Source organism: the organism of the source record quoted next, unplaced genomic scaffold (genome assembly GCF_019419815.1).
Source record: "Pyrus x bretschneideri cultivar Hongxiangsu unplaced genomic scaffold, Pyrus_bretschneideri_v1 Contig15, whole genome shotgun sequence".
NCBI lineage: Eukaryota > Viridiplantae > Streptophyta > Magnoliopsida > Rosales > Rosaceae > Pyrus > Pyrus x bretschneideri.
This window is the reverse complement of record NW_025999446.1, coordinates 3,369,171-3,386,288: the sequence shown is the minus strand read 5'-3', so window position 1 is coordinate 3,386,288 and position 17,118 is coordinate 3,369,171. Positions and strand designations below refer to the sequence as shown.

Here is a 17,118-nt window from a genome sequence, read left to right as displayed (position 1 = left end):
TAATGACTGTTGGTTTATTTGTGATAATTGTTTAGGCCAAATCGCAGATTTTGTGACTTTATGACTTTGTGATGATTGTTTAGGCCCGCTATTTCAATCCAAGCTTAATTACTTAAGGAGCCTTTTGACATTAACTCCCTAATTGTTTTACTAGCCTTAGCTTCGATTTCATGTGAATTGCCTTGCATGTCATAATAACCAGCTTTACTTAACCAATCTAGTTTCTATCGTGGGAAGAACTATCAATGCCATCTTTCCAATATATTTCATTTCTAGGAATCTATTGACAAGAAGACATGCATGGCTATTATTTCATTTCTAATATATTTCCCATCTTTCCAAGACATTGAAGCATTGTATCTCAGACTTGCTGGAGAGAGTAAGTTGTTGAAATCCGAACTAATATGATATCCACTGTTATGTATTCTTCTAATGTTATAAAAACATTTAAAATCCTACGTAATTCATAAAAGAAGTTCATACAAATCTATAGAAATCTATCTAAATTTGCCAAAATCCATATAGAGTTATATAATCCATTAAAATCCTTTAAAATCTGTCACTTATAAAAAAATCTTTTAAAATCATACAAATCTGCCAAAATGTCTTTTAAAATCTGCCAAAATACATGCTTCTCACTTTCAATGAATGATTTTGATTAAATAATTGAACTACTAAATAGAAGTTGATATAATTAGGGGTGAAATTTTTTGCCAAATTACCATACCAACCAAATTACTAACCATACCATACCAAAGTTGTGCCAAAAAATTTGTATCATTGGTAATGGTATGATATTTGTACCGTACCATATATTTTTGATACGGTAATGGTATTCGAAACCATTACCAATGGTATACCATACCGTACCACTACTATTAATATTATATTATTTATTTATTCATTTATATATATACTTAGGTATTATTATCATTATATATGCACCTTATATTTTTTTTTCCTAGTTATTTATCCAATCATCTCACCCCTAACCTCTACAGTCTCAATAAAAAAAAACCCCTAAGCATTCTTACGTTGCGACTCTTCATCTTTTCACTTATCTAGCCATCGGCTTCATCTATGTTGCTCCCGTTTCGGCAATTCTCTCTCTTCGCAGTCCATCTCATCTTCTCCTTCATCAAATTAGGATGTCTCTTTCCCAGGCTTCGTCTATCAGATTAATTTTTTTACAATTTTAACAAATGTAGAGATGGAATTTAGGAATCTTTGTACTATTTTTTTTAGGGATGTTGGGTTCTTTCAGCAATTCTTCCATTCATTTTACTTCTTGTTTTTTAAATGAATCTCTATAAAATTCTCATAATTAAATAAAAAAGTTTTAGAAACCCAAAGAGAGTAGCCTAAACAAGTTTGGGCCTTGATTTGGGTTGAAAAAAAAAAATCAAAATTTTGGCCCAAAACAAAGTGGTAATTACCATTACCATACCATGCTAACTGAATTATTTAGCATACCGAAATTCGGTATACCAAAAATTTGACAAGATAATGGTAATAGATTTTATCATACTAAAAGTTTAGTATAGTAATTAGTACATGAGTTTTGGTACGGTAATCGCACCAATACCACCCATAGATATAATTAATAGCTGGTAACCGTTCTCACTAAAACTCAATCTCCACTTTGTTGAAACTGGCCTCGAGTTCAAATCTCACAAAATATATTTTTGAAAAAAAAATTAAAATTAAAAACGGCTGGTTGATGTATGAGGTCAAGTTGGGAATTTCACAACTATCGGACTCGGATCCGAATCAAAAGCGGTATCCAAAACCAACCGATCCAGAGCCAGAACTGATATCTGATAGACTCGTGAGAAGTATGAACTGCATTTGCCCAGAAGCAAAAGACGAAGCGGTTATCGATTGATTGAAAAATATGACCACAAACAGCAGAGAAGCCCGACGGAGGAAGATCATGGAGCGAGGGGCCGACCGCCTTGCCCTAATCACGGGTCGGATCCAAACCCTGCCCTCTTCTTCTTCTTGTTCAGCACCGCCACACCCAGCAACTCACAGTGAAGATACAGACCCGCCATCCCAGCGGTCGATTCCCCCTGATCAGATTCCCAAAACCCACGTCCTTGATCATATCCCAGGTACCTTTTTCTCTCTATCTCCAAAAGCCTTAATCTTTAGTTGCATGCTGTTGGTGTAGTTGCTAATGGCGTGTCGGTCTGCAGTTTTCACTCCTGAGATTGAGGAAAAGCGGTCATCATCATCAACGGTTCAGAATGAATCACCGACGTCCCAGACCAAAACCCCCGTCCCTGATCAAATCCCAGGTACCCTCTTTCACTCTATCTCCAAAAGTCTCCATCTTTAGTTGCTGTTGTTGTTGTTCTTGTGTTTGCTAATGGCGGTTGTGGATTGCAGTTTTCACTCCTGAGATTGAGGAAATACGGTCATCATCATCAACGGTTCAGGATGAATCACCACCATCAACGGTTCAGAATGAATTACCACCATCATCATTGTCGTTTGAGAAACCTAGACTTTTCACTGCAAGTAGAATTAGTAGCGCCATTGAAGCATCAGAAAGGACCCGAATTTACATTTCAATGGCGGTTGCACTCCTCGTGGTTTTTGCCCATTTTGGTTTTCCTTTACTTGGAAGTAAAATGGTTAAAACCCTTCTGGGTTTTAGGCCTGTGTACCTGGTCTTGGTAACCAATGTCACACTTGTGCTGGCACGAATTTTCGACAGCGGTCCACAAAGACTCTCCAGAGTGCTTGCCGGATTCGGTGATTGTCAAAATCTTAGTGGCACCGAGTATGAGTGGGCTGAGCGGTTAGGCATGGCTTTGGGGATAGGCTTGAAGGGGAAGAAGGTACTTGATGCTCTGTTTATGGATTGTGCTGTGTATGCAATAATTGTTGTATGTGGCCTCTCTTTTGCACAGCATTTCAGCTAGGATTAGGATTTGTATGTTTTTCTTTGGAAATTTAATTATATCAGTCAAATTTATCAACGTTGCTTTCGAAGTTGCGATATTTTTATTGTCGTGTTATTTTGTATAGGTTCTAACTTATCATTTTGTATATTCTGCTCAGAAACGAGCAGCTCTAGCATGGAAAATGTCTTTTACGAATGGTTTTAAATCGTCGCATGCTACAAATTCCATAACCACGTTGTTAACCTCGATTGAACTGCAACCCGGGGTTCTCTTCGTGCGCTTGCTTCTTATGAGTTTCCTCATCCTCGACACATCCTCCCACTTCCCCAGGTCTGCATGGATATTGGAAATTAACACATAGTTCCCTGCATCCTCTGGTTCAAGCTCCGAAAGGCGCTCCCTCGCGGTAATGGCAATCTCGAGATTGCAGTGAGCCGTGTAGGAACTTAACAACGAACCCAAACTTTTGAGCCCGGATTCATCGGCATCTTCTTTTTTCTGTGAAGAGCCTGATTAAGGTGTCCGGCACGTCCCAGAAGATCAACTAAACAACCATAATGCTCGATTTCCGGCTCTATTTTATGATCTTCTCCCATAGAATCAAAATATTTGACTCCGTCATTCCATAAACCAGCATGTGCGCAGGCTGATAAAAGACCTAGAAATGTAATGCATTAGGTTCAACCCTTGCTCTTTGCATCTCTTGAACACAGTTCAACCGCTTTGCGAGCTTTCCCGTTATTCGCCAGCCCTGCAGTCAAACAACTGCCAAACCTGGTCCATGCAGCCACATTTCCCATACATTTCAATCAGGGCATTGCAAACACAAACCCCGACTGCAATGGCCACTTCTTATCCGAGTAAATGTGAATCCATTTCCCAACCTCCAAAGCTCCAAGCTGCGCGCATGCCGGCCAAACGGAAAGAATACTGATCTCATCCGGTTTCAATACCCAGTATTTCCATTCGCCGGAAAATATCCAAAGCATCCAGGTAGCACCCGATTCTCGTATGCCCTGAAACCATCTGTCCAAGACACAATAGTCTTGTTAGGAATTTCTTCAAACAGAGCTCTTGCCCTTGTCATCTGCCCCAATCTAACATACCCAGAAAGGAGACTATTCCAAGAAATCACATCCCGTTCAGACATTCTATCAACACCTTATGTGCATCTTCTAAATTATCACTTCGTATACAAACCCATCAACGCGTCTCTATCAGCAAATGAGACTTCGGCCAAAATTCACACTTGGGCATGAACCAGCCTCCCCAAAACTTCATATAAAATCGCGGCACAAGATTTTATCACAAACGAGAACGTGAATTTGTCAGGAAAAATTGGTTCTCTGCTTCTCTGAGCGTTTGCTTATACAAATTGATTGCTAAATCATATATGTGATTATGCGTATAAGCTCTGATCCCGTTGAACAGAACCACGTTCGGCTCCGTAACTTGCTTGAATAACGAACCAGCGTAGCGCAAATCCCCAATGCAGTCACACACGTCCAGCATTTTGGTAACCAGGAAATTGCTCTGTGATAACGAGAGCTTCACAATCTGAGCGTGGATGCTCTGCAACCCTTTTATGCTTTTGCAATTTAATAACTTGGGTACGAAGGAATTTTCCAATTCTCTGACAGACAAGGCGCTGATTCTCGTCGGGGACTTTGCGGAACGGGGTTGCTCGGAAGGATGAATGAGAGGCAGAGGTTGGCGAATCTCCTTCGAAACTGTTCGAGGAATTTGCTACTTCATCAGGGAATGCAGGCTCATGGGATGGTGATGAGAATGGGATTTGGGTTTGATTTGATGTTAAACAATGATCTTATAGATATGTATGGCAAATGTGGTAGAATGGGGATTGCCTATGAACTGTTTGATAGAATGCGTGAGAGAAATGTGGTTTCGTGGACGGCTTTAATGTGTGGCTACTTACAGAATGGCAATGCCAGAGGGTCACTGTCTCATTTTAGCAAAATGGGGTTTTCAGGGATTAAACCGAACGAGTTCACTTTTTCGATCAATCTCAAGGCGTCTGGATTTGTGGGAATTGCTGAGAATGGAATGCAGATTCACAATATGTGCATCAAATCTGGTTTTGAATGGGTGACAGTGGTGAGCAATTCTATCCTCGACATGTATGCGAAATGTGGAAAATTTCGCGAAGCAGCACGGATGTTTGATGTGATGCCAGTTAAGAATCTTATCAGTTGGAACGCGATGATAGCCGGATTCACACTTGAAGGAAATGGGGAGAGAGCTTTGGTTTTGTTTAGGAAAATGCAAGGGCTTGGGGAAGTGCCCGATGAGTATACGATTACAAGCACGCTCAAGGCTTGTAGTGGCCTCGGAGCAATTCGGCAAGGAAGCCAAATACATTCCTCCTTAATCACAAGAGGATTCCTGTGTTCAGTTCGGACTACTGTTGCCGGTGCTCTTGTTGATCTGTATGTCAAATGCGGGCACTTAACTGAAGCTCAGAGAGTATTCGATCAAATCGAACAGAAAAATTTAGTGTCCTGGAGTTCCCTGATTCTTGGTTATGCTCAAGAACGCAATCTACTACAAGCTATGGACTTGTTTAGGCAGCTCAGGGTTAGTGTCGACCATCAAGTGGACGGGTTTGTTCTATCAAGCCTTATGGGTGTATTTGCTGATTTTGCTCTTATAGAACAAGGTAAGCAAATGCATGCTTTCACCATTAAAATCCCCTCTGGTTTAGACATATCAGTGACTAATTCAATTCTGGATATGTATCTCAAGTGTGGATTGACAAACGAGGCAGAAAGACTGTTTAATGAAACTCCAGCAAGGAATGTAATTTCTTGGACGATTATGATCACTGGCTACGGAAAACATGGTCTTGGAAAGAAATCTGTTTATCTTTTCGACCAGATGCTATCGGATGACATTGAACCCGATGGAGTGACTTACTTAGCCGCGCTCTCAGCCTGTAGCCATTCTGGACTAGTCGAAGAATGCCAAGAATACTTCTCAAGATTGTGCTGCGACAACCGGATTAAACCAAACGTAGAGCATTATGCTTGCATGGTTGATCTCCTTGGAAGAGCCGGACGTGTAAAAGAAGCTAAGAATCTCATCGACACCATGCCTTTAAAACCAAACGTTGGAATACAGCAAACTCTGCTTAGTGCTTGTAGAGTACATGGGGAATTGGAAATAGGTAGAGAAGTAGGAGAGACACTCCTGAGAATGGACGGCAATAACCCTGTCAACTATGTGATGCTGTCAAACATCTACGCTGATGCCGGGTACTGGAAAGAGTGCGAGAGAATAAGAAAACTGTTTAAGATGAAAGGGTTAAGGAAAGAGGCTGGACGTAGTTGGGTGGAGATCGATAAGGAGGTCTACTTCTACAACGGAGATGAGATGCATCCGCTTACAGAAAAGATTCATCAAGTATTGAAGGAGATGGAGAACAGAATAAAATCGGAGCTGGGTTATGTTCACGGGGTGAGGTTTGCGCTGCACGATGTGGAAGAGGAGTCGAAGGAGGAGAGCTTGAGATTTCACAGTGAGAAGTTGGCAATCGGGCTGGCGTTGGTGCGTGGTGAGACTGAGAAGGGGAACAAGACGATTAGGATTTTCAAGAACTTGAGAGTGTGTGGGGATTGCCATGCATTTATCAAAGGCTTGTCGAAGGTTTTGAAGGTGGTGTTTCTGGTGAGAGATGCAAATAGGTTTCACAAGTTTGAGGACGGCTCGTGTTCTTGTGGAGATTATTGGTGATCTCTCTCTCTCTCTCTCTCTCTAAAACTATATAAGCCGTGCATGGCAGCCAGCCAGAATCCGGTGGAGGCAGAGTTTCTTGTGAGAACATTTTCCGGTGAGTAGTTTCACTCTCCATTTTGCTGAGCACCAAAACTTTCCAGTTACGCAAGTCTCATACGCACATATATGATATATAGCAAAAGAGAGATCAGTAGAGCAGTCAGCTTGAGGTCAACGGCTGCTTATGACCCCACAACTACCTGACTCCATGTATATTTGTTGGTATATTTACCTATGATCCCAACTAAAAAGAGAGTGAACAACGTTGAATTACAGCCTAGCATTACTTCTTTCTTCTCCAAGTTTCTTCTTTCTTTCCCGTGTCTTCCTTCTCCTTTTTTTGTGTGCAACCCAGTTGTGCACACCACATGATGTTGTAATGCTCGCTCAGAAAGTCTTGGCAGGCAGGTCTTGACAGTTTGCTAGCCTAGGCGCGGCTTGGCAGATGTAGATGTTAGAAGAATAAGCAACTATCGATAGATGTCATCACAAGCTTTCAGCGAATGTTAGTAAATTTTGATAGGTGCCCGCCAAAGGCTTGATGGAATGGTGCAATGAACCTTTTTTCTTTTTTTTTATAGAAATCATGACCCTACTATTTGTAAAATTCTGGTTCCGCCAATGAGAGAGAATTTTTCCGAATCATTCAATCTTGGCCGTTCACACCACTAGTGCGGCAACCGTCGTCTGAGTCACGGACCACCGGATTTCGTGTTGGGATTATATTGGCTTTTTTATTGTTCATTACTTTATGGGGCTTTTGGATCTAGGTCCAAAAACATAGGTAATTTTTGGGACTGAGTCCAGTTATCCAATTACATATTTTGATATCAATTTTGCCCCTTCAGATAAAAATATTTAAATTATTTAATTTTTTTTATCATTTATTCAGTTTTTAAATTTTGAATATTTAAATACCCAACTAAAATATTATCTAGTAACTGCCTACTGTTTATGAAGAAAACAAAACCGATATAATCTAGTAACTACCTACCTATTGTATAGGAAGAAAAATGCTTTATACCTACAAAGCAAATATAATCTACCTGCAAAATAAAAATAAACTACCTATTGTATAGGAAGAAAAATGTTAGGAACCTACATGGCGGAACATAGAAATATAAATATGATATGATATACCTCTATTAAAGGAACGAATTTGGAAGGAAGAACACAAAAATCTCACCCATGAAAAGAAGAGACAAAAAAGAGGAGGATTGATAGAGGGAATTGTTTGGAAGAAGGAAAAAAGGTGGGATGAAACGAACTAGGGTTGAGGTGATTATATGGCTATAACTAATCCTACAATTAAGGGATTAGTTAAACGACAAATAATCCCATAATTAAGAAATTTTGTGTATTTATAACAATTCGTAAGTCTAAGGGGTAAATATGGTACAAACCACAAATAAGTATATGTGGAATCTTAATTATTGGACCTATTTCAATGAAGTGGACTAATTCTACTAATGGCTCACAAAATTGGATCTATATCAAGCTATCCCTTACTTACTTTATCTACAAGTCAATCTGCTTTAATATTCAATTTTTTAGGGCAGTGGATTGGTGTGAATTATTATCTTTTATTTTTTTTTATTCGGTATTATTGGTTTGATTTTCTAATCTGATTTGATGGATTGAAAATTGAAACTTGGAAGTTGATTTTCTGGGGTTTTTGGTGTGCGTAATTTGTTGGCAAAATTTTTCAGTTGTAAGATTCTCATCAACGGCTATGATTTGTTGGACCAATCTAATGTTTATCTTTTGCCTTCTGATCTTTTCATTTCAGAGATTACCTAGATTTTGTTGTTTATATGAAAGAAACTTATATACACGGAAATATTATTATAACGGTATTTCAAGTCAATCATGCACTATCACGTAAAAAAGTTGAAACACATAACAAATTGGTTTAGAATGCGGAAACAGTGACATATATACTCTTTGTAGGAAAGTTCTTTATCCTTGGGTTGAGATCAAAAATTAAGCTAAGGTACAAAGACTAAACCGTGGCCAAATTCAATCATTTTACATGGATTTTATTTCCATATGGAAAGTTTAATCATTTTCTATAGGTTATGTGGTCGATAATATTGATGCTTAAACAAAATTTAAAGTAATTATCATATATGTGGAACCATGAACGTGAAAGAGGAAAGAGAGAGCAAATAAAATTCAGAAAAAAAAAAACATTCCAATATACCAAGATCAAGAACTACGTACATACACAACGTTTCTTTGGCATTCAAAGCATCAATCCAGTAAATTTCTATTGCCATGCAAAACCCTAGAAGGATCAGCGAAACGAGCTGAGAAAGACCTCGGCAAGTTATCCGGCTCCATCCATTCCGTCCCTTGATCGAAATTCTTTGAATATGTATCAGGATCATAAGATGCCTGCGCCTGCGGCATGACCGTACTTGAACCGAAAATTTTCTTCCTCTCAATCTTGAATCTTTTCCAGAATTTTTGCCACCCTGGTTGAGACTTGTTGTAGTTGCTTGGCATGTCGTAGTTGTGTCCCAGCCTTATGCTTTGGCTGCGTGAATTTCTCCACTCTCTGATGCCCATTGCCAAGACAAAGACTGAGTTTTGTGCACCTAATTAATCTCTGTAGAATCTAGATAATCAATTAGCTAAAGCAATGTGCGTGTGTGTGTATAGACATGTAAAGATATGACATCTTTTTCTAAGTGTGATATATATATATATATATATATGACATCTTTTTCTAAGTGTGACATACCACACACACGCGGCTCTTCTTGGAATAGATGGCTCTAGCTTTTGACTTGGCTCAACTTGGATGCTTTTAAAGTTGGATTAAGGTTAAGGTGCCTTTTACCACTTAGTATTACCGTCTAGGTCTAGTAATGTAGTAGTATTCTTCTACATTATTGTTAACTTAAGTTTAACTCACTCCTCCTTTTAGTGTAGATAATATCGTTTGTTTAAAAAAAATAAAAATAAAAAAGTGGCTTCTAGCACCAAAAAACAAAAAATATAAACTACCCTTGTATTCCTAATAATTATTTACCCATTTGACAAATATATTTAACTAGTGCAGTTCCTCTATCCGTTACACGTTAATATTAGTGCAAAACACTTCAAAATTAAATTGTAGAAAAAAAAAAAAACTCATTACCTGTTAACTGTTAACATTGGGTGTTTCATATGGAATTTTTCTTCAAATTAATATTTCTTATGTTAGTGACGATTTGTGAAAAATCCATGGAATACAAGATGGTACACTACTTAATACAAATAAAGGAATTCGGAAAGATATATTATTTTTTTCACTTTTATTATGACATCAAATACATAGAAAAATCTAGATTTAGTACTGTGGTAAAGTTGGTTAGCATTTGAAAGTTGGAAATGGTCTTGGGCTGAAGAAGCTTGGATGAAGAAGCCATATTATGAGACAAAGGTTACTAGCAGAGAGAGGTGTGTCAGCAAGCAGCCTTGTTTTCCTTTAAAGGGTTCAATAGTGTAAACCCCGAAAGAGTCATCATTTTATAGCCGCATGCCTATCTTCCTTTGAAAAGTAACTAAAGAAAGATTATTTGTTAATTCATAATTGTGTTGAAATACTAAACTGGATTAGATTATCAAACATGTGAAGTCATCAAGTGTTTGATAGCAAATCAGACAGCACCTTTATTTATTTATTTTGTCATGAGCTTTTTATATAATTAAAATTGCTTATGACAGCATGCATATATAAATAACTACAAATGCTTTTGAATTTTGTTTATGAACAAGTTTTTTTTTTTTTTCCTGAAATTTGTTGACTTTGTTGATGTGCAAAATTCGGTCGACCTTGAGGTAATGTAAAGAGTGGTTTAGTAACCTTTTTTAAGGGTGCTTTGGTCACTAAGTTACAGTGATATCATATGTAAAGAGATAAGGATAGAGAGATAAGACACGAGATGTACGTGATTCATCATAAGTTAGGGTACGTGACTACGTCCACATTTATAAGAGTTTTCATTAATAATGTACTGTATACAATGGAATGGTCTAAGCATAAGTAGAGGACCAAGCCTGGACTAGTGGTCCTAAGATCCAAGAGCTTAATTGTGGGAGAGAAGTCTCCTTTCATGAGCGAGCAAAGCCCCTCATTCTTGTATATAGTCGATGGGGGACTCTAGGAACGTTGTTGTAGTGTTGCCACGTGTCTAGGTACGTTGTTGCAGGCTGATAAAAGACCTGGAAATGTAATGCCATTAGGTTCAACCTTTGCTCTTTGCATCATCTTTCGGAACAGTTCAACCTCTCCGCGAGCTTTCCCGTAATTCGCCATCCCTGCAACCATGGTACTCCAAGAAATACATACGTCTCCAACATCTGATCAAATAACTGCCAAGCGTGGTCAGTGCAGCCACATTTCACATAAATTTCAATCGGGGAATTGCCAACACAAACCGACTCCAGGCTGCGCGCATGCTGGCAAGACGGAAACAAAACTGAACTCATCCGGTTTCAATACCCAGTATTTGCATGCGCCAGAAAATATCCAAAGCATCCGCGTAGCACCTGATTTTCGTATACCCTGAAACCATTGCTGTCCAAGACACAATAGTCTTGGACAGTGGTGAGCAATTCTATCCTCGACATGTATGCGAAATGTGGAAAATTTTGCGAAGCAGCACGGATGTTTGATGTGATGTCAGTTAAGAATCTTATCAGTTGGAACGCGATGATAGCCGGATTCACACTTGAAGGAAATGAGGAGAGAGCTTTGGTTTTGTTTAGGAAAATGCAAGAATACAGATGGAGTGACTTAGCCGTGCTCTCAGCCTGTAGCCATTCTGGACTAGTCAAAGAATGCCAAGAATACTTCTCAAGATTGTGCTGCGACAACCGGATAGTAATGTTATTCATACCATATTTTTGTACCACATTTTCATACCACATTGGGTGACATTTGATGTGGACAACCACATTATTTGAATTAATCAGATTTTTAAATTTAGGTCATTATTTAATAAACTAATAGTTAAGAAAAACTAATTAATTAAATGATGATTATAGTATATAAGAAGTCTTTCTTATTTCTTTCCTTGGGTTTTGCAAAATTTTTCAAATGATGTGGCTGTTCATATCAGATGTCACCTAAGGTGGTCTAGAAATGTGGTACAAAAACATGGTATGAATAACATTACTCTAAACCGAATGTAGAGCATTATGCTTGCATGGTTGATCTCCTTGGAAGAGCCGGACGCGTAAAGGAAGCTAAGAATCTCATCGACACCATGCCTTTAAAACCAAACGTTGGAATACAGCAAACTCTGCTCAGTGCTTGTAGAATACATGGGGACTTGGAAATAGGTAGAGAAGTAGGAGAGACACTTCTGAGAATGGACGGCAGTAACCCTGTCAACTATGTGATGCTGTCAAACATCTACGCTGAGGTCGGGTACTGGAAAGAGTGCGAGAGAATAAGAAAACTGTTTAAGATGAAAGGGTTAAGGAAAGAGGCTGGACGCAGTTGGGTGGAGATGTATAATAAGGTCTACTTCTTCTACAACGGAGATGAGACGCATCCGCTTACAGAAAAGATTCATCAAGTATTTCAGAGATGGAGAAGAGAGTAAAATCGGAGCTGGGTTATGTTCACGGGGTGAGGTTTGCGCTGCACGATGTGGAAGAGGAGTCGAAGGAGGAGAGCTTGAGATTTCACAGTGAGAAGTTGGCAGTCGGGCTGGCGTTGGTGCGTGGTGAGACAGGGAAGGGGAACAAGACGATTCGGATTTTCAAGAACTTGAGAGTGTGTGGGGATTGCCATGCATTTATCATAGGCTTGTCGAAGGTTTTGAAGGTGGTGTTTTTGGTGAGAGATGCAAATAGGTTTCACAAGTTTGAGGACGGCTCGTGTTCTTGTGGAGATTATTGATGATCTCTCTCTCTCTCAAACTATATAAGCCGTGCATCGGAGCCAGCCAGAATCCAGTGGAGGCAGCGTTTCTTTGAGAACATTTTCCAGTGAGTAGTTTCACTCTCCATTTTGCGGAGCACCAAAACTTTCCAGTTACGCAAGTCTCATAGGCACATATATGATATATAGCACAAGAGAGATAAGTAGAAGAGTCAGCTTGAGGTCAATGGCTGCTTATGACCCCAACAACTACCTAACTCCATGTTTATTTGTTGGTATATTTATCTTTGATTCCAACTAAAGAGAGTGAATAACGTTGAATTACAGCCTAGCCTTACTTCTTCCTTCTCCAAGCTTCTTCTTTCTTTCCCATGTCTTCCTTCTCCTTTTTTTGTTTGCAACCCAGTTGTGCGCACCACATGCTGCTGTAATGCTCGCTTAGAAAGTCTTGGCAGGCAGGTCTTGACAGTCAGCCAACCTTTGGCAGATGTAGATGCTAGAAGAACAAGCAGCTATCAATAGATGTCATCACAAACTTTTGGCGAATGTTGGTAAATTTTGATAGGTGCCCTCTAAATGCTTGATGGAATGGTGCAATGAACTTTTTTTATAGAGAAATCACAACCCAACTATTGTAATATTCTGGTTCCACCACTGAGGGAAATATTTTCTTGATCATTCAATCCTGACCGTTCACACCAATCGTGCAGCCATGAATAAACTTTTAATTTTTAATTCTCAACCTCATGGTGAACACAGAATCACCGGCAACCATCGTCTGAGTCACCGGCCATCGGATTTCGCGTTGGGTTTATATTGGCTTTTTTATTGTTCATTACTTTATCTACAAGTCACAGGCAATCTGCTTTAAAATTCAATTTTTGAGGGCAGTGGATTGGTGTGAATTATTATCTTGTATTTTTTTTTTTTTATTTGGTATTATTTGGTTTGATTTTCTGATCTGATTTGATGGATTGAAAGTTGAAACTTGGGAGTTGATTTTCTAGGGTTTTTTGGTGTGCTTAATTTGTTGGCAAAGTTTTTTCAGTCGTAGGATTCTCATCAACGGCCATGATTTGTTGGACCAATCTAATGTTTATCTTTTGCCTCTTGTCTTTTCATTCCAGAGACCACCAAGATTTTGTTGTTCTTCAGCTTGTGTTTTTACCTTCTATTTAAGAGAACTTAAACGCACCGAATTGTCATGCGGTGGTATCTTAAGTCAATTATGCATTATTGCGTAAAAAAGTTAAAATACATAATAGTGTTCGATTTGTTTAGAATGCTGTAACAGTGACATACTCTTTGTAGGAAAGATCTTTCTCCTTGGGTTGAGATCATAAGGCTAAGGTAAAAAGACTAAACCTTGGCGAAATTCAATCATTTTACATGGATTTTCCTTCCACATGGAGAGTTTTATCATTTCCTATAGGTTATGTGGTCAATAATATTGATGCTTAAACAAAATTTAAAGTAATTAACTATCGTATATATGGAACGATGAACGTGAAAGAGTAGAGAGAGAGAAAGAGAGAGAGAGAGAGAGCAAATAAATTCAGAAAAAAACATTCCAACGTACCAAGATCAAGAACTATATACACAAAGTTTCTTCAGCATTCAAAGCATCAATCCAGTAAATGCCTATTGCCATGCAAAACCCTAGAAGGATCAGCAAAACGAGCTGAGAAAGACCGAGGCAAGTTATCCGGCTCCATCCATCCCGTCCCTTGATCGAAATTCATCGAATATGTTTCCTGATCATAAGACGTCTGCGGCATGACAGTACTTGAACCGAAATTTTTCTTCCTCTCGATCTTGAATCTTTTCCAGAATTTTTGCCACCCTGGTTGAGACTTGTTGTAGTTGCTTGGCATGTCGTAGTTGTGTCCCAGCCTTATGCTTTGGCTGCGTGAATTTCTCCACTCTCTGATGCCCATTGCCAAGACAAAGACCAAGTTTTGTGCACCTAATTAATCTCTGTAGAATCTAGATAATCAATTAGCTTAAGCAGTGTGCGTGTGTGTGTATATATATATATATATATATGTAAAAATATGACATTTTTTCTAAGTGTGACATTAAATATATACATATATATATATAATGTATATATATATTTTAAATGTAAGGGCTCTTCTTGGAAATAGATGGCTCTAGCTTTTGACTTGGCTCAACTCGGCTGCTCTTTAAGGTGGCTTCTAGCACCAATAAGCAAAAAATGTAAATTAAAGTTGTATTCCTATTTCCTAATAATAATTTACCCATTTGAAAGATATATTTAACTAGTGCAGTTCCTCTAATCGTGTACACGGTAATGTTAGTGAAAAGCACTTCAAAATTAAGTTGTGGAAACAAAAACTCATTACCTATTAACTGTTAATATTGGATGGAATTCATGTGTTATTGACAATTTATCAATAGCCCGTAGAACACAAGGTAGTACACTAATATAAATTATAAATGAAGAGATACTAAAAAATATTTTTATTATTTATTTATTATTATGACACGAAATACAACGAATTTGTATTGTGAATACAGAGAGAAAATGTAAACCTGAAACTTTGGTAAAGTTGGTAAGATTTGAAAGTTGGAAATGGTCATGAGCTGAAAAGGCTTGGATGAAGAAGCCATATTATAACAAAGGTTACTAGAAGAGAGAGAGGTGTGTCAGCAAGCAGCTTTGTTTAAAGGTTTCAAAAGTGTGACCGCCGAAAGAGTCATCATTTCATAGCCACATGCCTACCCTCCTTTGAAAAGTAATTAAAAAAAGATTATTTGTTAATTATTCCGATTAGATTGTGTTGAAATTTCCAAAGCTTTACTAACCCGGATTAGACTATCAGGATATGGAAGTTGTGAAGTGTTTGAAAGAAAATCAGATAGCACCTTTGAAATTTTTTCATGGGCTTTTACATAAATTAAAGGATAAATTTCAGTTTACTACTTTCAAGTTTTATGATTTTCAACATTTAGTACATGAAGTTTTTTTCGTCCCAGAGTCATACATAAAGTGTTAATTTTGGGACAGTCTCATACATCAGTTAGTCTGGCTATTAAGTCTCCATTAACTGATGACGTAGCACCCATGTAGACAATGATTGGTGTCAAAATATTAAAATAATTAATTAAAAAAAAAAAAAAAAAAACCCTTCATCTTGCCCACCCAACATCTCTCCACCCCCTCCACCCTTCCATCCTGTGAAACCCTCATAACCACCATTGTGAAACCCTCACAACCACCACTGTGAAACCCTCACAACCCCCTCACTCCACCGTGAATCTGCACAAAACCCAAGAACCCAAAACCTCCCTCTTCGTCTTTACCAGAAAACCCTAACAATTGCATCTTCCATTTCGCAGAAAACCCAAACAATGCCTCTGATTTCCTTGATTTCTTCAAATCAGAGATGTCTGAGGGTCCATTCCTTAAATTCCCGGTCCATATAGTCCAACAGAGCCTCAGACCTGCAATCAAGGATAGTCGCCGTTATCTGACCAAGGTCGAGGATGCTACCATGCACGATTAACGGGGTTCCCTTTGTCTACTCAAAATGCCGCTACCACCAGTAGAATCGGGAGACCCAAATTGCCATCCCCACTCAACCCGAGAGACGCCGGCACTGAAAACTGGTCGGAGGCATTTCTCTAAAACTGTCGCATATCACCCATTGCTTGGAAGAAACCCACGAAGAAGATAAGACCTTTATCTTTTTCTCAAATGAAAGATGCAGCTGTTAGGGTTTTCTGATAAAGACGAAGAGGGAGGTTTTGGGTTCTTGGGTTTTGTGTAAATTCACGGTGGAATGAGGGGGTTGTGAGGGTTTCACAGTGGTGGTTATGAGGGTTTCACAGGGATGGAGGGTGGGGAAGATGAAGGGGGTACTGGGAATTTTATTTGTTTATTTATTTTTTTTACTTTTATTTAATTAATTATTTTAATATTTTAAATTTAGGAGACACATGGCGCCTAGTCATTGTCCACATAAACGTCATGTCATCAGTTAACAGGAGACTTAATAGCCAAACTAACGAATGTATGAGACCGTCCCAAAATTAACACTTTAGGTATGACTCTGGGACGAAAAAAATTTCATGTACTAAACGTTGAAAATCACGAAACTTGGGAGTAGTAAACTGAGATTTACCCTAAATTAAAAATTCTTACGACAACATTGCATAAATAACTAAAAATGCTTCTAGCTTTCTTTATTTTTTTTTTATCAACAATTTTCTGGATTCTTAAAGCGCATTTATTGCTTTTCAAGTACTTCTTAAAGAAGCACTTGGTACTTTTCTAAAATTTATTGTATTTGTTGATGTACAAAATCGGGTGGACATTGAGTCAACGCAAAAGGTGGTGGAGAAATGAAAAACTCATTTGTTTGTGGTTGGCTCGTGTGCTTCGGCATAGATGCATCAACAGAAACTCTTCGAAAGGTTACTTAAGCTTCCTAGTTGACAAGTACTTGTGATTTCGAGGTCAATATAATATGGTCGAAACGGACTCCAAATTGTTGGAAAAGGAAAGTC

The 17,118-nt window shown here is 38.5% G+C and overlaps 3 protein-coding genes across 3 annotated transcripts; 2 read left to right on the top strand and 1 right to left on the bottom strand.

The window, feature by feature from the left end:
* Positions 1-1,636: 1,636 nt before the first annotated feature.
* LOC103937060 (putative pentatricopeptide repeat-containing protein At3g15130) lies at positions 1,637-7,349 on the top strand. Its single transcript, XM_048580361.1, has 3 exons — positions 1,637-2,114; positions 2,199-2,300; positions 2,392-7,349. Exon 3 carries the CDS (start codon positions 4,605-4,607, stop codon positions 6,660-6,662), a length of 2,058 nt encoding a protein of 685 aa, XP_048436318.1. The 5' UTR covers positions 1,637-2,114; positions 2,199-2,300; positions 2,392-4,604; the 3' UTR covers positions 6,663-7,349.
* On the top strand, positions 1,895-2,930 carry LOC103937059. The gene is made up of 3 exons (XM_009346974.3): positions 1,895-2,114; positions 2,199-2,300; positions 2,392-2,930. Exons 1-3 carry the CDS (start codon positions 1,895-1,897, stop codon positions 2,928-2,930), a joined length of 861 nt encoding a protein of 286 aa, XP_009345249.2.
* On the bottom strand, positions 3,066-4,062 carry LOC103937064 (pentatricopeptide repeat-containing protein At2g20540-like). Its single transcript, XM_048580185.1, has 3 exons — positions 3,866-4,062; positions 3,598-3,686; positions 3,066-3,421 (listed from the first exon to the last, which is right to left on the bottom strand). The coding sequence occupies exons 1-3, from the start codon at positions 4,060-4,062 to the stop codon at positions 3,066-3,068; spliced, it is 642 nt and encodes a 213-aa protein (XP_048436142.1).
* Positions 7,350-17,118: the final 9,769 nt, after the last annotated feature.